Below are 21,353 nucleotides of genomic sequence, written 5' to 3'. Positions count from 1 at the left end.
TGTTTTGAATATTACACTCCATGTGTTGATGAGCCATGAAAGTAAATCCTAACTGTGCTTGCTACAAAGCATTCGTGCATCTTTGCTTTGCCATGTTTCCTATTTTCTAATTGTAAAGACGATTTCAGCTTTGACAAGTATAGTAGGATATTTGACATGGGTGAACAGAATTGTGGGGAGAGCACAATACTTAACGTAGCTTCCCAACACACACATATGGTGTATATTATATTAATACTGTGCTCATAACTATTAATGTAGCGTATTCTACACCTAACTATACATATTGGTGAACAAAGTCCTATGATTTCAAACCTCTGCTTCTGTCCATTCAGTCCAATCGTGGTCTGAAGCAGCAATGACTAATAATCCCTTGCAATTCTGAAGAATTGTTGATATCTGTCCCACATGCTCGTTTACACCCTGGAAACAATAAAGAGGTTTCTCCCAAATTTCTCATACCTCCTATAGACAAATGCTAAACCTAAAAGGAAACAGCCATGCTCAAGTCCAGAATCCAATCATCATACAGAGACAAAACACGTTAAGTCTTGTGAACAGAACACTTTATTAAGAACAAAGTATACAGACTGTGGTACTCTGTAGTAAGGACTCTATTTTACATAATATCACCACTAGTCCTAAACAGTTCGTTTCAAGCTACTGTGAACAAGTAGAATAACAAACAGACTTCTCTATTAGCATCAAAGAAGTTCCAGAAGGAAACATGCACATTTTTGTAGAGTACAAGACAGACTTTAATGGATTTCAATAACCACCACGCCCCCTTCCTTGGCCCCCAAACCCACCTCCATAGTTACCTCTATTCCCACCACCCTGGTACCCTCTATATCCCCCACCCGAGCCTCGATACCCTCCCCCAGACCCTTTATATCCCCCACCACCTCTATAACCTCCCCCAGAGCCACCTTGGTATCCTCTTCCTCCAGAGCCACCTCGGTATGAGTTATATCCACCACCATAGCCTCCACCTCTGTAGCCAGAGCCACGCTGGTTAACTCCCCGTCCTCTGAATCCACCTCCATTGTCATATCGAGCCATTTTGGGGGGACGAGGACCATCTCCAAACCTAGGAAAGAAAAGTTTTAAGAAAACATTTATTTAACACTCACAACTTTAAAAGGATTCAATATTTTCACCACCACCAGAGTGGAGAGTTCCAAAAATGTAAAACTCCCACTCCTCTTATGCAGCAGAGCAGTATGCTCAAATCCCACACCCAACTTAGACATTTATTCCCTGTAAAGCTTCATTAAAGAGCAGCCCAGAGTGATCTCATCTGGTCCAGGACCAGACCCATCCCGAAAAAATTCTAAAGCAGAGATAAAATTATCCACTGATGTGGACTTTGTCAAAAACAACAACTCATAGGTAGGGGTGACAGTTTTCAGCTTATGTGGGAAGTGCTGGGCTCTCTATTTTGCCCCTCGTGATATGTTTAAGAAAAAAATAGAAGTTGGTCCCTCATTTTGATCAGTTACCCATACTCCATACAGCTGAGTCTCCCCCACGTTTGTTAAATTATCTACATCAGAAATAAGGAATGAAACAGGTTATTAGAGGCAGGGCTGCCTAATAAGGCTGCCTGACGTGTCCCACTATGAGACTCAGTTTTCCATTGTTTATAACTTTGCCAAAGTCCCCTTATGGGGCTGAAGTTTTCCATGCCAGCCACTTGCCTCAGGCTGAATTTCAACCAAAGTGGCTGAGCCGTTTCCGTTTGAGGCTACTGCTAACAATGGTCCAATGATACACACACACAGTTTCTGTTCTGCTTATATAACAGCAGAATAACGAACATTAAAGTCTCTGAAGTCATTAACATGTAGCCCTGTAAATTCACCCAGCATTTGAGAAAATAATGGGGAAGGGCCTGCAGGAGAAGGGAGAGAGGACTGGAAATAGGATGTGCTTGACATAGTTCGGGAAGGAGAGGGGGTGGGGTGGAGGAGAAAGAGAGTCAGCCTGTTCCTCAAAGCACAAAGGATACTGAAACAAGAACCCCCACCATGCAGCCCTTCAGCAGTGGTACTAAGACTGATACTAAAGCAGAGAAAAGGTTCTTTGTTAGAACTTCCATTTGTAGACATCAGAGCTCTACAGCTCCCTTTCTCCTATACATAGGGATGTTTACCAGTGGTATGGAAAAGCACAAATAGGTATTGTATTGTGAGACTGGTGTGGACTGAGACCAACTATTTTCAGATATTTTTATAAAAACTGCAAAAGTGGTTCTTGCCGTCTGTAATGGTTTGCTGTACTGAGCGACACAGGTACAGTTTAGTGGTTTAGGAGCGTGGAGCACTTCCTTGATTTCTATCATTCTTATACAGACTGGATGAGGAGCTTCAGCACCCATTCGCTATTAGAGACATCCCAACCCTGATGTGTACTTTGCCCACACTGAATCTGACTAGTAATGTTAGAATAGTGTTTTCTACTCTTAGGCAGCCATTAGGACCAAAGGGAATCCTAGCATCATCCAGTCTGAATAGATAAGCACTCAAGAAATGATGCATGGATCTCTTCAGGAAGAATATCTGTGGTAGAATGGAGAAGTCAAACACTATCAACCAAATACATTTCTCTCCTTGCCTGCAGTTCAACCATTACTATATCTCCAGAGATTTGGGAAAAGTCATCTTTACATCTTAAATCTGTTCTGCATAATGAGCAACACAAATTGATGTGAAGGATATGAAATTGCAGGCGATCTAAATATCCTTGAGTAGGTGGAAATCACACACGCTCAGGAGTATGTAAAATTCAGTAGACAAGTTAATGCCCACCACTGCAAATCCAAATTAACCCTACAGCTGCCAGAATGTTCAGGCCATATGATGTACACACCAGGGTACCATGGCCTCTTGGATTACAACTATCATATTCTGAATTTGACAGTAGGGTTAAACTGAAATTAGCTTGTTCAAACACTTCATACCAAGATCAGTCTTCTAGTGTGAAGTTTATTGCAAGCCAGTGAAACGGTTACTCTCTGCAGAAAGTAACCATCTGTGCATACCAAGTTGCTATAGTTTAAGCATACTCTCCCAGGTGTTTTGAAAGATTTCTACTTCAGTGCCTAAGGGCTATGTTATTTCAGTTTCCTGAAACTACTATTCCGCATTTTTTATAATTCTGCTAGTAATGGGAGGGTGACATATGTGGCTTGGGGAAGGAATTACACAGTCAGTAGACTTTGGGAAATGCACACCATCACATACAAACAGTTCAAAGTCATGCATGACTAGAGCAGCCCCCTCAAGTCATTTGTGAAATCCAGAAGATCCTTGGTGCATGCTGTATCACAAGGCAGCCAATCACACCAAACCTCATTAACTCACACACTATAGGAGACATCATTTTACTCTCCTTTTGCCATCCTCCATCAACCTGCACCTTCACTGCTTGCACAGTTTCTTAGGAAGATTTTCAGACATTATGATTAACTGAAAATATGAGTATATTAAAAACTTCAACACTGATCATCTACATCAGGCAGCCTGCTTCCAAACTAAATCCCACAACAGGAATTCTTGCTGGCATAGGAGTTCAGACACACACTTTGGCCTTCGGAATGTTTAGGCATTCCAAGTTACCAGGAATGTTTTCCTACTCCAAGGATCCAGCTGTATAAGTGAACAGATTGGAGCTAACCTTGTGTTGCCCGCCATGAGGTTGATGCCAGCCGCTGAAGGCCTGGAGATTTGGCGGATCACATTCAGCATTCGCTCATTCACTGGGTCCAGCTGGCTAATGATTTCAGGATCTTTAGTTACTTCAACAACAAGAGCTTCCATTGCTGCACGTAGGGCAGTGACACAAGCAGCTGCATCATGAGACATCCGCAATTTAATCCTAGAGCAGGAAAAACGATTTCAAAATGAAGACCTCTCTAGATATAGAACATCACAGCCTACAAGAGAGAGGCTATAGAGAAAGCACAATGTTCCACAGAGCAGGTATTCAGTGCGTCTAGTGCCAACCACCACAGAAAACACTTAGAACTTCGAAGTTAAGAGTATGGATAACACCCTAACAATGGGAAATGCTGCCATCTGGAACTGAAAAAGTATGATTGGCAACGTATGAGATTCCTCAGCACTGAGAGAAATCAGAAGCCAATTAGAACAGCTGCTACATTTTTGACTCCCTGCTCTTCGGACTGGAAACACTCCAGGTACTACCAGTTACTACTCCATTAACCTCTGGGACTAAAAGATGCCAAAACGTTAAAGCAGGCTCAAAAATACAGGGGCTCTTCAAGGCTCTGTTAAGGACATAAAGATATCATCAAAAACTACCAGCCATCCCAGAATACCAAATTTGACAAATGTTAGTGAACTAAGCTTCAACTCTGGGAAGTAGGGAGGCATTAACCTCATTTTAGAGATTGCCTTTTTACCTCCATTTCCCAGTTACTTGCCAAAGGTCACAGGAAGTCAGTAGCAGAGCCAGCACTCCTGACCCAGTCCTGTGTCTTAATGATGAGGCTATCTTTCCTCCTGCTTGTCTATGAGGCGGTAACCCAAATTCTCCACCACCTCTAATTCAGATCTGAGCTCAGGGAAAGTAGCTTTTGTGGAATCCAGCCAGTGCCTCATGTTTTCAATTTAGGAACATAATCTACAGAAAAAACAGGAGCTGCCAAAATAAACTGTTCCCCCATCCTTACACAGACCAACAATAATGCTCTGATGAAATTAATCTGTTACTGCACAGCCCGACCTACATTTCCCATTCTAAACATACTTATAGATATGTTACCAGCTGTTTCTCCTCACAGTTATCCATGATCAACTAGGAAGTTCATACCAGTCATCCACCAGAATGATCTCTCCATCAGATAAGACTTTCTTTGAGGCAAACAGAAGCAGCTGCAGCGGGCTCACCAAGGTCATTCCTTTGGCAGAGATAGCTCGTGTTCGGATCTGCAGGTAGAAGAGGAACATGGTTTCCCATTTCAAGAACTAAGACTGCTCTTTCTTTCAGCGGCCATGGAAACTAACAGAATTTTTTTACAAACAAGATAATCCCTAGGAGATTGTCTCTCAACGGATTAGTAATAAATACAGAGCTCATCAGATCAGGAGAGATGCTGTAAATCCAGCTTTGGTTGGCTGAAACAAATTCATTACCATTTAAAAGCTGTCAATTGTCCATGTGAAATGAATTTTGTGGTCTCAATGCAGTTCCCAAGGAACAGGTGTCACTTTACAAAAAAACACCAAGTTTTTGCCAATCTCAGCACAATGCCCCAGCATCAGATGGAACTCTCCTCTCACCCTAAAGATAGTCCATACAACAGGTCTGGGATGCTGCACTCTGCAAGTTTCCCCTAGAGCGCCCTACCAATTTGTTCTTTGGATAGTCAGGGACCCATATATTTATGGTGATTACACAACTGTCCCACAATTGCAGATTTGTAAATTCCTGCATAACTGTGCTAAAAACCTAGGCTTTTGTTTACATAAGCAAAGACCTGAACTTGGTACTTGTGGAGAATACCTTCAAAATATGATCTGAACATAAACCAATTCAGTGACATCTGCCCAACTCTGCAGAGACAGACAGACAATGGCTCTGACTATGTGAACTACCCCATTCATGTCAACGGTGTGTTAGCAAGCCAAATTACGGTTAGAGATCAGCAATAAATATATCGTTGCCTATTTGTCACTGCTGGCTGTTGTGGCAGATATTGGGGTGGAGTGCAATGAGGCAGCCCAATGTTATCCAGGGTTGCTAGAGTGACAGGAGCAAGGAATTCATGCCTGCAGCCCCCCAATTTATTATTCTCTCTCCCTCCCCATATTGCGCAGGAGTGAAGAGGAGATGGAATCCCCTCCCCAGCACCAAAAGGCTCAAATGCATTCTGGGTAACAAAACCCAAGCTACTTGCCCTCACTTTCATGGGTTCCTCAAGCCATAGCTGTCCCCTGTTCAGCTCCTTAACCTCCATCATGCCCCTTGACTATCTATAAAGCAGTTACTTGTCAATACTTGGGGTCGGGAAGGAATTTTCCTCCAGGGCAGATTGGCAGAGGCCCTGGGGGTTTTTCGCCTTCCTCTGCAGCGTGGGGCACAGGTCACTTGCTGGAGGATTCTCTGCCCCTTGAAGTCTTTAAACCATGATTTGAGGACTTCAGTAGCTCAGATAGAGGTTAGGGGTTTGTTACAGGAGTGCGTGGGCGAGATTCTGTGGCCTGCGTTGTACAGGAGGTCAGACTAAACGATCATAATGGTCCCTTCTGACCTTAAAGTCTGTGATTCTATGAATACAAAAACATGCAGCACACTGAACACTTGGGGGACTGTGCACAATATAAAATAAATGAACATGGAATTCTGAACCAACTGACCTTGAGCAGCAAGAGGATAGGGCTAATTCCAGGGTTTTTTTGGCCATACAACAGAAGAGCCTTGGAATACAGGATTCCAGGGCTGCCAATCCACTCTTTCACTAGCACTAAAATTTTCATTAAAGAAATAAAACAGTGCCCGAGAGGCTCCTTTTGAAATGAAGCAATAAGAACGGGCATAAAGTTTGGTAACATTCTCAAAGTATATTTCATGGTTCTCCTTACCTTTTCACCAAAAACAAAGAAAGGAGATGGATACTTCATGTCCTGGCTGCTGAAAGGGCAGTTGACGGATGACTTGTGGATAAGCGCATTGCGCCCCTCAGTGGTAAGAATTTTCCTCTTCTCCTTGTGGTAGCAGACATTAGGGTATACACCAAAAGCAAGCAGGGAGATGACAACATCTAGATTGTTATCTGGTCCAGTGTTGTTAAATATCTGAGTCATCAAACACTCTGTTGACAGAGAACAGAAAACAGGCTACTTTCCAGATCTCATATAGTACAGTGCAACTCAGTTATTCGGGATCTCTGATCTGAACATTTACTGACTCGACTATTTATTTAGGCATTGGTTCTCAAAACATCTCTGCCCTCAGAAAAGGACATTTTAATGCTGCATCACATCGACGTTAAATAATTATATTTGTAATGAGTAAACTGAACACACATTTTCTAGTATTCAGTGAGAAAAAAGCTGAAAAATAAACTACAAATTGGAAAAGCCATTCCCCTTCCCACATTCTCAAGGAACAAGGACATAAAGGCTTGTCCAGGAGCACAACAGGACCTCCTGAAGAGGTCAGGTTGGATGTTGTAATAGTGCCACTGCTTGTCACAACAAACCTGGAATCCCAGGTTGGGGGTTGTTGGGTCATCCCGCCCAGAGAGAGAATTATTGTAGCATTTATCCTTGAGAGCAGAGGGAGAAAGACGACTGGATATTAAGAAAACAAAAGGGAGAGCAACACTTTGGATTCCCATCAACTTTTTAACACGGAACAAAACTTCCAGAGATTTTTGAATCTAGACCCTGCCCCATCTTTAGGAAATGCTGCAAAACCTTCCTCTTCAAAAAAGGGCTTTTCTTCCACCACAAGAATGGACATGTTCTGCACTGACTCCTAACCCAAAGACCCCAACCCAAGCATACTCCTCAAACAAAGTCAATCTTACAAAAACAAAATAAACGTAACCCCCCCCCGCCAACCTTACCCCATCAAAGTTTTTACCTTGAAAAGGGGTGAGAGGCAGGGACCACATGAAGTCCACTAGGGACCTGGCTATTGCTATTAATTTTATACAGAAGGCACTAAAATGTACTACTTTTCAAGTTGACAATGTGTCTATAAATTCAGCCTAATCTGGATACTTATAGGTGCCTTCCTTAAATTTGGTCTTCTCTCTAAACAGAGACTCCATCTGAAAGTAAATCTGACTTCTTGCCACTTGTACATGGCTGTGTTAAATCATGTCTTGCTCAATCCTATATTGATGACTAGCTGAGAGATTTTGCTATGTATTGTAATATTCTCACTGTTTAATGGAAATGAAAACTCAAATACAAAGAATTCTAAGCTAATATGCTATGTAGCGAAGATCTGAGCACAAGCCCAGAAAACTACAGAGCATGAAAGGCAGTGTTCAGATCCTGGGGGTGGGGTGGGGAGGGCAATGCCCTTAGGATAATGCAACAGCTATGCCAAGTGATTTTGGGAGGGAAGTCTCTAGCTCTTCTCATCCAGAAGGACTATCAGTGCAATATGGAGCATATATGGCAGAGAAGTATGAGAAGCAAAACCATGGAGGTGGATCTGAAAAGATAACCACCACTTTAAAAGGTCAAATTCCTCATAACCTTGCCGTCCAGAATTTACCATCACTGCGGTGCTAAGTTCACAAGCTGTTGTAGGGCTCGTTTACACTGTGCATTAGTCCACACTAGAGGGGTGTAAATTCTAGTGTGCACTAGGGAGTTGCACACTGATTGGTCCGCATGGACCCTGCTGGCACACACTAAATTCCCTAGTGTTCATTAATGTAGTCCCAATCGGCGCACTAATGCACAGTGTAGACAAGTCCTTAAACTGCTCTCAGCTAGGAGAGGCAGAATGCATGCAGCAACACTCAGGTGGAAGCTGCTTTAACAGCAACAAAGTACTGGAGCAAATTCACCATGGGCCCACATGCCATGTATTCACCATTATTGGGCTATTGGCCAGCCAAAAGGTTGGAAAGCTACCTCTCAACTCTCAAAGATTGAAGGGGACAATACTGAAATGACTGCTTCCATGGAGTATTACCTTCCGGAAAGCCAGAATTGATAAGAATATCTTTAAGCTGGACTTTGGCTTCCCAAGTCATCCTGAGTGTAGCCATGTTGAGCCTTTTGTGTTCACAGAATCGTATTTCTGCATCTTCACCGCCCATTCTAAAAAGGAAACAGTCAAGACAGACTCACTTGAACTCAAGAAGATCTGTACAAGAGAAGAATGAGTGCCACAAACAGAAACTCTAACACAGCCATTTGGCTATCTAGTCAGGTCACATAGTTGCTCACCCAATATTACCCTTAATCTTCTGTTCTGTGCTAAGCCAACATACCTTGCATCATCCCAGGCTTGGAAGACTGAAAGCAAAGCTACATGATCTGAAAACCTGTTCCCCGCAAAATTCCTATGGACGTAACCCAGCCGTTTACCCTCGCTGATGAAAGGCTCAGGGAAGCAGGTGGCGGCAGAGATGGTACACACAGCATCTCCTACACTGAAATAGAAACCATAGAAGTATTTATGACTGGGTTTGTTCCTAGTCTTGTTGCCAGCAGAAGTTACAGGCCCGTTGACATGAGTAAAAACTTCCTGCTTAAGGACACAAGCCTCATTACCTCAGTACTCATTCTTAGAGAGACTTCTTTACAGCAGCTCTTCCCAGAATAAAGGCATTAATTAGATCAAATGACAGTGGCTGGAATTTCACAGCACATTCATGAACATTATGCCTCTTCCCCTCCCCCATCTGTTTTCACAATCCTGTTCACCTCCCTCTTCCAGATTATCGGATCTCCAACACCACCCCTCATGATTAAAACCAACACCCGCATACCTCTATTGATGAATATTCAGTACCGTGGTTCTTTTCACCTCTTGTCTCTTAAATGCTAACTGTCCACATCTCCCCAACCACAGTTCACTCCGATCTTACAAGTGTTCAGTGTCCCATTCCCCAACTTCATAAATATTCAGTCTCTACTGGTGCCATTCAGTTCCTCCCTAGCTCATGAATATTTGGCTCCCCACACCCAGTGATGTTATTTGTCTCCTAATCTCATGAATATTCAGTTCCCTCCCCTCCCCCCCCATGCCACCACCCACAGCCCATCTGGATGCATCTTTTTTTATCATCATTGGATGCTTGAAGATTCAGGAACACAGGGCAAGACAACAAAGAATCACCACTGATACTGAGGAACTTACTAGAAAATGCAGCCCATTATCATCATCTTGCCCAGGCGAGGTTCAATGGGGAGTTTAGCAAGGATTCTCCCAAGAGGCGTCAACTCATCATTAGAGTCCAGGGCATCCAGCTCTGAAACAAGTTATTAACCTATCAGCAAAGATGGTTTTGGCAGTTGCCTAGGGCTAGTCTACACTGGCAGCGCTTTAACATGGCTTGTGTGGTTGTGGCACAATGCTGGGAGAGAGCTCTCCCAGTGCTCTAAAAAAACCACCTCCACGAGGGGTGGAGCTCCCAGCACTGATGCACTGTCTACACTGGCGCTTTACAGCACTGAAACTTGCTGCACTCAGGGGGAGTATTTTTTTGACACCCTTGAGCGAGAAAGTTGCAGTGCTGTAAATTGCTAGTGTACACAAGCCTAAAGTCAAATCAAGGATTTAAATAGCCCTTGGCTGAGAGATTGAGAAGTTTAAGAACTTAAACTATTATGTTCACCCAAGTGTTCTGAAGGAACTCAAATATGAAATTGCAGAACTACTAATTGTGATATATAACCTTCGCTTAAATTAGCCTCTGTAACTAGACAACTGGAGAATAACTACTGTAACACCGATTTTCAAAAAAGGGCTCCAGAGGCGATCTGGCAATTACAGGCCAGTAAGCCTAACTTCAGTACCAAGCAAATTAGTTGAAACTATAGTAAAGGACAGAATGGTTGGACACAGATAAACACATTATGCTGGGGAAGAGTCAACACAGCTTTTGTAAAGGGAAATCATGCCTCAACAATCAGAATTCCTTGAGGGTATCAACAAGTCTGAAGACAAGGGAGATCCAGACAAAATAGCCTACTTGGACTTTCAGAAAGCCTTTGACAAGGTCCCTCTCCAAAGGCTCTTAAGTAAACTAAGCAGTCATGGGATAAGAGGAAGGTCCTCTCATGGATCAATAATTTGTTAAAAGATAGGAAACAAAGGGTAGGAATATATATAGTCAGTTTTCACAATGTAGAGAGGTAAATAATGGGGGCTACCTAAGGATCTGTATTAATCACCTGTGCTGTTCAACATATTCATAAGTAATCTGGAAAAGGGCATGAACAGTCGGGTGGCAAAACTAACTTGAGCACCACAGTCTCAAATGAAGTCCAAAGCTGACTGCAAAGAGTTACAAAGGGATCTCACAAAACGGGGTGACCAGGCAGTATAAAAGTGCAAAATAATTATAAGAGAATCCATCAGCCTAGATCAGGCTTTTTTGAACCAGTCTCCCAAACGCTTTAATGCGGTGGACTCAGTCACATTTCATATACAAGTCTCAAAGCTGAAGATACAATAGTAGCCATCTTCATAAGAGACTCATAAAATGTAACAAAAGAAGCCTGAAGCTAGGAAGTCAACTAGAGGAACATTTGTGTTCCTCTAAGTACTGCTCCAGTTGCAGAAGCTCACTGCTACCCAGAAAATGCATCCCAGAGCCACAAAGGGGTTTGCAGACATCAGGTCCTTCCAGCCAAAGAAAACCTAGAAATATAAATGTCTACCTAGCAATATATATGTCAAATCTACTTACAACTGACCTTGATACCCTCAACCATTCAAAGCTGTACATGTCACATTTCTGGGTTTGCTAACAAAGAACCTTGTGGCCCAATACAAATACCTCTGAGTGTGTGCTCTGCTTCAATCACTGCATCCAAAGGTGGTGGTTCTATCGCTTTGGCCAAGAATTGTCCAATCCCTCCCAGACGCAGAAGTTTGATGCTCAAAGCAATTTCATGCAGTGGTGTTCTGAACATTTCAGGTGTCATGTGAGTTTCAAGCCTAAAAACAGTGAGGGGTGAACACAAAAAGTCAAGCTTCTGGACATATGCATTCCCGATCCCCAATACAGGTCATCCCAACAAGGGCAACCTAGCCTTCCTACGTGAACACGTTCACCAAGTCACCTCATCAATCCACCCTCAGTGAATTCCTGCAACCTGCACTGATGAACAGTACTTCTCTTCAGTAATTCCATGTCCCTTCCAACTGGAACTCCCCCCCAATCTCATCTCTTTGCCCTTCCACAACCAAACCTGAATACTAGAATAGGTCTTCCATTCCTCAGGCAGGTCAGTTACTTCCAGCCTGCCTATTACCACTATCCTGCTTCCAGCTTCCATGCTGGTTACTTTATCACCTCCACTCCCAACAGCATCTGCTGGTCCCTGGTTCAGTTAGGTTAGCAACAAGGAGGAGTGCTCTTACTGGAAACAGGCCAAGTTTTTATTTCTAGCAGCATGGAGGTGTGGTGGGGATGGAGCTCTTGGGTCCCTTTCTCCCTGACACAGTGCCCTCAGTCTCTTTGCCTTGAGGATCACAGTTCAAGTGTTAAGCCCTAGAAATGACTGAGTTTTCAAACAGTTAGTATCTTATGTGATGTTCGGGATAAACATGCCTCCCAAATGAACACGGTCCCATCCATTTCTACTTCTTACCCTTGCTTCGACAGTTTGAATGGTCTTTCTCCTTCTATGCTGCATAAAGCTAGGCTTTCAGAGATTCCAAGGCCAGAAGGGATCATGTGATCATCTAGTCTTATCTCCTGAACACCACAGGCCATAGAATTTCCCAAAATAATTCCTCATGCATATCATTTAGAGAAACATCCAATCTTGATTTTAAAACTGCCAGAGATGGGAGGATCCACCACAGGTCATCCCATCACATTTGGTAAATTGTTCCAAGGGTTAATTACTCCCATTGTTAAAAATTTATGTCGTATTTCCAGTCTGAATTTGACTTCAACTTCCATCGAATGGCTCATGTTATACCTTTCTCTGCTAGAGCGAAGAGTCCGTTCAATATTTGTTCCCCATGCAGGGACTTATACAATTAGGTCACCCCTTAAACTTTTTCTTTGTTAATCTCACATTGAGTTCCTTGAGTCTATCATGATAAAATATGTTTTCTAATCCTTTACTCATTCTTAAAAAGAAAAGGAGTACTTATGGCACCTTAGAGACTATATATGCTCACATAAATTTGTTAGTTTCTAAGGTGCCACAAATACTCCTTTTCTTTTTGTGGATACAGACTAACACGGCCACCACTCTGAAGTTAATTATTCTTGTGGCTCTTCTCTGAACCCTCTCCAATTTATCAACATCCTTCATAAAATGACAGAACCATACACAGTATTCCAGCAGCAGGTGCACCAGTGCCAAATAGAGAGGTAAAATAACCTACACTTCTACTAGAGAATCCCATTCAGGCAAGGATTACATTAGCCTTTTCAGCCACAGCATTGCACTGGGAGCTCATGTTCTCCTCATTATCCTGGGAAGCAGTGTTAAAAACTATTTTTTTTGTGGGGGGGGCAGAGGGGTGTCATGGTGACTAGAGTTCCCCATCCTGTAAGTATGGCCTACATTCTTTGCTCTCAGATGTATACATTTAGCCTATTAAAATACATACTGATTGCTTGCACCCTGTTTACCATGCAATCCTGTTCACTCTATCAGTGGCCTGTTCTCTTCATTATTTATCATTCCCTCAATCTGCGTCATCCACAAACTATCAATAGTTATATTTTCTTCCAGGTCACTGACAAAAAAAAATGTTAAATAGTGTAGGGTCAAGAACCAATCCCTATAGGACCCCATTGAAAATACACGACAATCTCCTGTTTACAATTTTTCTGTTTAAGCACAGTAATTCCTGGGGTTCCATGTTCTCTGTGGTAAGCTGAACCTAAATTCTGACACAAGACCACATGATTTCTTTAACAGCACACAACTAGTTTGCTGTCAGAAGTTCCTAATGAATTAAGATGATCACATTATACCATGTCTAAATATTTAATTCAACAAAAATTTTAAGGATGTTTTTATTATATGCTCCTTCAGAAACTAAGATTTCTTAACATCGATCACTGTAAACATAGTTATCCTGCAGCTGTCGTCCAGGGGAATGGGTGTACTGTGATGTTTTCAGGGTAGTGGGTGAAATACAGTAGAATCTGACTGCTGTGTAAGCCCCTGCAGCTGGGCAGTGAGGGTTACACGGCTTTGTCTTTGGGGGAAGATTTGGCAGATAGGAATGAGAAGGGGTCAGGTTTCAGCAGTTTGGTAATGTTAGAGTAGCTGGAAGTGGGAGAAAAACAGTTTGGCAGCAAAAAGAGGTGTTAGCAGCTTCTGGCCAGAGAGTTGGGAAAAAGGAAGAACATCTGTCTACCTGCCTCCTCCTCTCCTCCGAGGTCTCTCCCCCCTCACCTGGTTCTCACCACCTTCCACACCAGCTGTCCTCTCTAGGAGAGGAGTAGGGTCCCAGCATCTCTCCACACAAGCATGCACTTTTTGATTGGTAGGATGCAGGTGTCTTTTGTGGCATCTCATTCTAGAATCCCTTTCCTTTTCTTCTCAATACCTTGGGCTTCAACAGTGTCTCACTGGGTGAAGCATGGGGCTCTTTCTTCCCAGTCATTCTATCAGGCTGCTGGGCCATACTTGTCCAGTCTAGTGGGGACTGATCCTGAAGTCACATCTTAAACAATTTCCCTGCTTTCCGTGGCAGTTTTCTAAGGGACCCACAAATTCTAGAGTGGGAACTAAATTCTGTGTCTGAGGAAATGCAACAGTTCATGGCAATCATATCCCCACGATTTTGTGTTAATCTGCTTCCTCTGCTTGGTTTGAAGCAGCTCACAACTGCATGCTCTGTAATTTATGGAGTGCTCCTCACCTTTCAAAGCGAGTTCTGCTGCACAGATGGAAACAGAATCCAGCCCGCACTCGGCCAGCTCGCCCTTTCCGTTGCTCAAGGTTAGTTTTTGATGCCCAGACCGTGGCATAGTTTGTCATATTGTTGTGAGCAGTGAACAGCTTCACCTTTTGTCTGTAAAAGCAGTAAAAAAAATGAAGATCAAATACTGCCAAAGCAGGTCTGCTCTGTATCATTCAATGAAGCAAAACTGGAATAAAAAAATTAACTGTGCTAGTCTTTCTGCTTAACGAACAGTACCCCCACTCACTGCATCAGAACCCACATTTCCCGAACTTCTCCCAAAAGTTTAAATCTCAGCTCAAAGCTCTAATGCAATTAGTGATTCATGACTATAACATGCTCAAAGTGCACACAGCAAGTCAGAGAGCATAACAGACTAATATAGGAAGGCTTAATATTTCCCCAGCAACCATACGAGAGTTTGTAGTATGAAATCATCCATTTGGAAAACAGTGTACAGGAATCCTACTGACACCCATATAAACACCACTAACATGGTATTCAATTGACCAAGGACAATTTACAGATACACCAGTATGGTTGTTTAACTGCATAGATTACTTGGGGAGCACACAAACACTGCAGAGTAGGTCTCCAAACTCATTCTTGGGGCTACAGCAATACAAGGAAGTACTGCATGTTCGCAAAAACTACTTGGTATTCCAACAAATAATGTGTTGTGTAAAATAAAGATCTGGATCGGGAACTCACTTGCAAGAATCTATAACATAGACAACATCATTGATGGTAATGCTAGTCTCAGCAATGTTGGTGGATAAAATCACCTACGAAAACAGGAAAATTGTATTAGAATACATGTATTGTAACAAGGAGCCAAGGATGGTCTGTAAGGTAGCATGCAGAATGCCAGCATTAAAAAAAACTCTTCTCAAAAGCACAGGAGAGAGCCACTATACTACATTCTCTCTCTGTGTAGGTGGTATAGTTTCACACCTTGGTCACTCCAGAAGGCACTGGATCAAACACTCTGCGCTGTTCATCTCGAGGAATTTGTGAATGCAGGGGCAGAATTCTGTACCGGTGGCTTCCTACAATATGAACACCAGGAGATTAAAACAACTATAACCTGTTATGTATCAGATATTAAAGTTCAGCTCGCTCTTATCCACCCACTGCTTCATACCTAAACACGTTCCTTCCACTTTCTCTCATCCATCTACTCAAACCGAGCTATATAGAGTATATCTACTCAAACTCTCATCCTATATAGACACACAGAAGGCCCAACTCTTTCAGTCAACTCATCTTTACATTTATCCAGTAACTGTTCTGAGGGAAGGACACTGAGAAGAAAATAACTGAAAGCTGTTTGTACCAAAGTGTGGATTCATTTCCAGATGCTTTTGCATGGTGTATATCAGGTTCCAGCCAGGCAAGAAGACAAGCACAGCTCCTGGAACATTCAGGGTCTCGATGTACTTTAGCAAGGCCTCAATGAGCTCAAAGGGAGTTTCCTTCTCGTTCAACTGGGCCATACAACGTTTTGTTTCTGGACCATATTCATCACTACATATAAGATTACAGTTGGCCTGCAGGTGTAGAGAACAAACAAAAAACGTTTAACCAGATAGGACTTTGATACTATGGGGATGAGGGCCACTCAAACCAGATAGATGAATGGGATGGATGGATTGGAAACACTGTCCTAGGCTCAATACTGGCTTACATCACACCACAAGTCAAGCTGAACTGCCTTATTCCCCATCTTTTTTCTATACATATTCTCTTTTCAGAATTATAAACCACTATAAATTATAATTTAGAGTAGGAAACTATCAAACCAATTAAATCTCCATTAGAATAGATGGAGCCAGAATTACAGCATCAAACTGCTTTTCTTTAAGGAAATACCAATGTGTAGGTTTGAAAAAAAAAAATTGTTTCTTTTAAGGAGAAGTGGTCAATTTGAAATCAAGTTAAAAAAAAAAAGAGTAAGTAGTTGTTTCAGGTTCTACACCTGTGCCCAAACCCCCTGCCAATTTTTTGTGATTTTACAACTAAGCTTTTCCTGCTGAGGTGTTTTTCTCTCCTCTGTTGCTATAAGACAGACTACAGTGCCAGCTGGGGAAAATTAGGAACTATATAGAGTAAACCTAGAAACTGACTACATGACCCCAAACAGTGGTCTCAAACGCACAAAGTAACAAACGCACACAGAAAAGTTTCCCCCCCTCATAGTTTTAGGTAGGGCCCTACCAAATTCGTGGCCATGAAAAATGCATCACAGACCATGAAAACTGGTCTTTTGTGTGCTTTTACCCTATACTATACAGATTTCATGGGGGAGACCAGCGTTTCTCACATTGGGGGTTCTGACCCAAAAGGAAGTTGCAGGGGTGTCATAAGGTTATTTTAGTATTGCTACCCTTACTTCTGTGCTGCCTTCACAGCTGGGTGGCCAGAGAGTGGCGGCTGATGACTGAGGGCCCAGCTCTGCAGACAGCAGTGCAGAAGGGTAGCAATACCATACCATGCCATCCTTACTTCTGCGCTGCTGCTGGCAGTGGCTCTGCCTTCAGAGCATGGCTCCCAACCAGCAGCCGCCGCTCTCCAGCTCTGACGGCAGTGCTGCCACCACCAGCAGCACAGAAGTAAGCATAGCAGTACTACAACCTGCCCCCTACAATAACCTTGCAACCCCTCCAAAACTCCTTTGGGTCAGGACCCCTACAATTACAACAAAGTGAAATTTCAGACTTAAATAGCTGAAATCATGAAATTTATAACTTAAAATCTTATGACCATGAAATTGACCAAAATGGACCGTGAATTTGGTAGGGCCCTAGTTAAAGGATCTTAGTCATTACAAGTAACAGCTAATAAAAACATTTCTGTGAGAACCGTGCTTTAAGTTGACTGTGTTCCTTTAAAACATAATCAAACAAACTGAAATTCAGGTCCTTCATTCATCTGCTAAAACTCAGATTCAGGACCGTATCTTTTTACAAAAGATACCATCACCCACAGCCATGTAAGGACCACAAGTTCTTGGTAGGCATAGTTGCTGGCAATATCTACTGCAGCAAAAGAAGCAAGCTTGAATTCACACATCAGTTCAACTTTTTAAAACACAGGTGACGTGATAAAATGGGACTAGAACTTTATAAGTTAACTAAATACAATAAAAGCGGTTTTATCCGGCATGCTGGAGGAATGGGGGGTGCTGGTAAGTGAAAAATGCCAGTTAACTAAGGGGGAGGGAATTTGGGTGCAGGAGGGGGCTGGGAGTGCCAAATCCGGGGGATGCTCACCTCAAGCAGTGATCTGTCCTGGCTACTTCTAGGCAGAGATGCAGCAGGCAGCTCTGTGTGCTGCCCCCGCAACTCCTATTGGCTGGGAACCAGGAACAACTGGGACAGGCCGCCACTTCCAGGGAGCCATCCGAGGTGAGCGGCGCCCAGATCTGGCACCCCACACCCTCCCCTGCACTCCAAGCTCCCTCCTGTACCCAAACTCCCTCCCAGAGCCTGTGCTCCGCTCCGCATCCCCTCCCGCATCCCAACCCCCTGCCAGCCCCACACCAACCGGACTATAAAAATCGGACTTTCAATGAAAATCAGAAATGCCGGTTTATAGAGCTTTCCAGTTGGTGAAGTGCCGGATAAAACAGTTCTTACTGTACATCAATCACAAAAGCATTCAGAAAATTCAGTTAAATATAACAGCAGCAATCCCAAGTACTATTTTCAATAGTTACAAGGTTTCTCAAAGCATTTTAGTGCAACAATGTTGCAGTCATTAAAACACAGCCAGTTAATTAGATAGGAATTCATTTTATACCATTGTTCTGCTGTCTGACCATTACTTCTGTCCCCTGATTAGTTACTCTTGCTCACCCGTTAGTCTTTGTATAATAATGTAGGAACAATACTTTTCTGAAACACTGCAAATATTTAACCCTCAAAGAGAATCAGTGAAAAATTTTACTATACAGTACTATAATTTAACGTGGTTAAATTGTGCTCTGTCCATAACAGGTCAAATGCTTCACTGATGTCCAAGAAAGAAAGGAGTACAGCAATGCATGCATTACGTTGGTGCGCTGGTTCCAGCCAGTGCTTGTTAATTTACATACGTAAACAAGCCCAACATACATCATCATCTTCACCACCTTCTTCATCTTTGTCTTTCCTCTTCTTATCCTTTAATGGAGGAACAAACTGAGTCATCTGAATACAATCTTCCAGAAAATACTCTGCAGGGACAGATCCATCAAGTTAGTATAGAGGATGCCCATCAACCAGTCACAAACTTCAGCAGAGGGACATATTCTAACCATAGCTCTACATAGGCCCTTTCTAAAGATAGCCATAAAGTTTCAAAAGAGCAAGCTGAAGGCTCAGAGTTTGAAGCTAGTGCTGGAAACGAGTGCTTGACTGACAGCCTTGGAAACCAAACTCCTCAATTTATCCAAAGAATAGGTACAGTATGGGCAATGGCACTACAAGCTTCCCCACACTCTCCCACCATTGTTCCTCACCCTTGACAACCAAGCCTGTCCATTCAGGCTCTTCCCATGTATTTTCTATAGCAGTTTTTACACTGGCTCATTTAGGCTGGTTTATTCAAGACAACAGGTGTATGCATTAGATAGTAGCAACTCATTTTTAAAATCACTATCACTATTTAACCCTCTAAGAGAAAGAGTGAAAAATTTCACTCCATAGTAGTTAATGTTCTCTGACTTCTTTGCAACATAGGGTATAGACCAGATCTCAGGATACGCTGTGATTCATGTGAACTGTTTAAGCTTTTGTCCCTTCTACTATGTGCAAGATTGAAAAGAGAATGAATAAAAGCAATTATTCAAAATACACATTCAGCCAGTATTTTACCTTCCACTGGGTAGGTTCTACCGTAGACCTCAATGATGGGGCAATTGAAGAAGTATTCACAGAACATGGTGGTATCAATAGTGGCAGACATAAGGATAACTCTGATTTCAGGATATGCCTCAACTACGTCTCTCAGCACCACCATGAGGAAGTCAGTCTGTACATAGAGAAAACAGGAGCGTTAACAAACTAAGCCAAAATATTTTCTGAAAAAGTTACTGTCCAAGACTGCCATAAAAATTTTCATTTCTCCAGTAACCCTAACAATAGATAGTTGCTTATGTAATCTATTATTCACATGAACAGCACTTATATGTTGCCTTCTACTAAGAAGATTTCAAAATAAACTAACTTCTGAAAAACAGCTAGCATATTAGAGAATTAAGCACCTAGTTATCAACTCCCTATTCTCATTTCCCCCCACCAGACTAGACTAGTGTTTCAGTTGCTTCTAGAGTGCCTCCTTAAAGTGGTTTTGACTTCCATGTCAACAAGCTCAGAACAGTTAACACGAAAGAACCCTCTATGGTTCTAGTTTCCAGTCCACATTAAAAAAATACAACTGAACAATTGCTGTAGTTCTACACACAGGACGTTCTACAACCGTAAATGAGAAGGGAGGTAATCGATGGGGCACTATGAAGTGGTAATCCATACTATGGAAACATCTATTGTCTTAAGTCTGGCTTATCTATTTAGCTTGCCCTGCATTCAGACTACCTCTTAGTTTAAAAAACCACCAATTCTGTACAAAAATTTAAACTACTCAATACAATACATGCTGTTAATAGCATCTCTCCTATTAGGAGAGGAAGAGGTGCATCTCATTTAGTCTGGATGCCAGAAACGCACGTACATTCCCTTGTAAGAGGATTCATAGTACAAATGAGGAACCTAACTTTGACAAATGGACTTTAATCATGTGACAAGATTCAGCTCTCTGGTACGGCAAGCTGAAAGATACCATTAATGACTGCTTCTTGGAGCACCTAGTCCTGGAACCCATAAGGGCAGAGCCAATCCTTGATTTAGTCATAAGTAACGTGCAGGATCTGGTCCAAGAACAAATATAGCTGAACAGCTCAATAATAAAAACCACAATGTAATTAAATTTAACATCGGGCGGGGAGAAAAGAGAGAGAGAGGACTGCCAAAGAAAGGGGATTGACAAAATGGAAGAGGTTAGTAAAATGGAAATTAAGAGGAACAGTCAAGACTGAAATGCCTGCAAGTTGCATGGAAACCCCACAAAGGCTTAAACTGTATGTATACCCCAAATAAAAAAACAGCAAGAGGACTAAAAAACACCACTACGGTTAAACAGAGTAATTGAGATGGTTAGATACAAAAAGACATCCATTAAAAATTGGAAGTCAAATCTTACTGAGGAAAACAGAAAGGAACAAACATTAAGAACCATTACGAAAGGGACAGATAATGAGAGAAAATGATGCCACTTTATAGATGAGAGAAAACTGATGAGAGAAAATGATGCCACTTTATAAATCCATGGTATGCCCACACCTCGAATACTGCATAATTCTGGTTGCCCCATCTCAAAAAAAGCTATATTACAATTGTAAAAGGCACGGAGAAGGGCAACAAAAATAATCAGGGATATGGAAAAGCTTTCACATGAGGAGAGATGAAAAGGACTGGGACTACTCTTAGAAAAAGAGACCATTAAGGGTTGATATGATAGAAGTCTATAAAACCATGACTGCTGTGGAGAATGAACAGGGAAGTGTGATTTACCCTTCACATAAGAACTAGGGCTCACCCTAGTTCACCCTATGAAATTAATAGGCAGCAGGTTCAAAACAAACAAAAGGAGGACGTGTTCACACAATGCAGAGTCAACCTGTAGAACTCGTTGCCAGAGGATATTGT

General features: G+C 42.3%; 1 protein-coding gene across 2 annotated transcripts in view; it reads right to left on the bottom strand.

Moving 5' to 3' along the window:
• Window positions 1-768: 768 nt before the first annotated feature.
• DHX9 (DExH-box helicase 9) overlaps window positions 769-21,353 on the bottom strand; it is a 41,140-nt gene continuing 20,555 nt past the window's right edge. For both annotated transcript variants that reach the window (XM_074961101.1, XM_074961102.1), the window contains exons 15-28: window positions 19,464-19,620; window positions 18,723-18,823; window positions 15,944-16,157; window positions 15,562-15,656; window positions 15,319-15,392; window positions 14,566-14,718; window positions 11,504-11,664; window positions 9,859-9,970; window positions 8,987-9,148; window positions 8,686-8,813; window positions 6,609-6,838; window positions 4,837-4,952; window positions 3,679-3,879; window positions 769-1,090 (exon numbers count right to left, since the gene is read on the bottom strand). In XM_074961101.1, coding sequence (XP_074817202.1) covers window positions 769-1,090; window positions 3,679-3,879; window positions 4,837-4,952; window positions 6,609-6,838; window positions 8,686-8,813; window positions 8,987-9,148; window positions 9,859-9,970; window positions 11,504-11,664; window positions 14,566-14,718; window positions 15,319-15,392; window positions 15,562-15,656; window positions 15,944-16,157; window positions 18,723-18,823; window positions 19,464-19,620 — 2,226 coding nt within the window. The remainder of the gene's footprint in view (window positions 1,091-3,678; window positions 3,880-4,836; window positions 4,953-6,608; window positions 6,839-8,685; window positions 8,814-8,986; window positions 9,149-9,858; window positions 9,971-11,503; window positions 11,665-14,565; window positions 14,719-15,318; window positions 15,393-15,561; window positions 15,657-15,943; window positions 16,158-18,722; window positions 18,824-19,463; window positions 19,621-21,353) is intronic.

This window comes from Natator depressus, chromosome 8 (assembly GCF_965152275.1).
Source record: "Natator depressus isolate rNatDep1 chromosome 8, rNatDep2.hap1, whole genome shotgun sequence".
NCBI lineage: Eukaryota > Metazoa > Chordata > Testudines > Cheloniidae > Natator > Natator depressus.
Note: the sequence above shows the minus strand (reverse complement) of the source record. Positions and strands in the feature narration are given on the sequence as shown.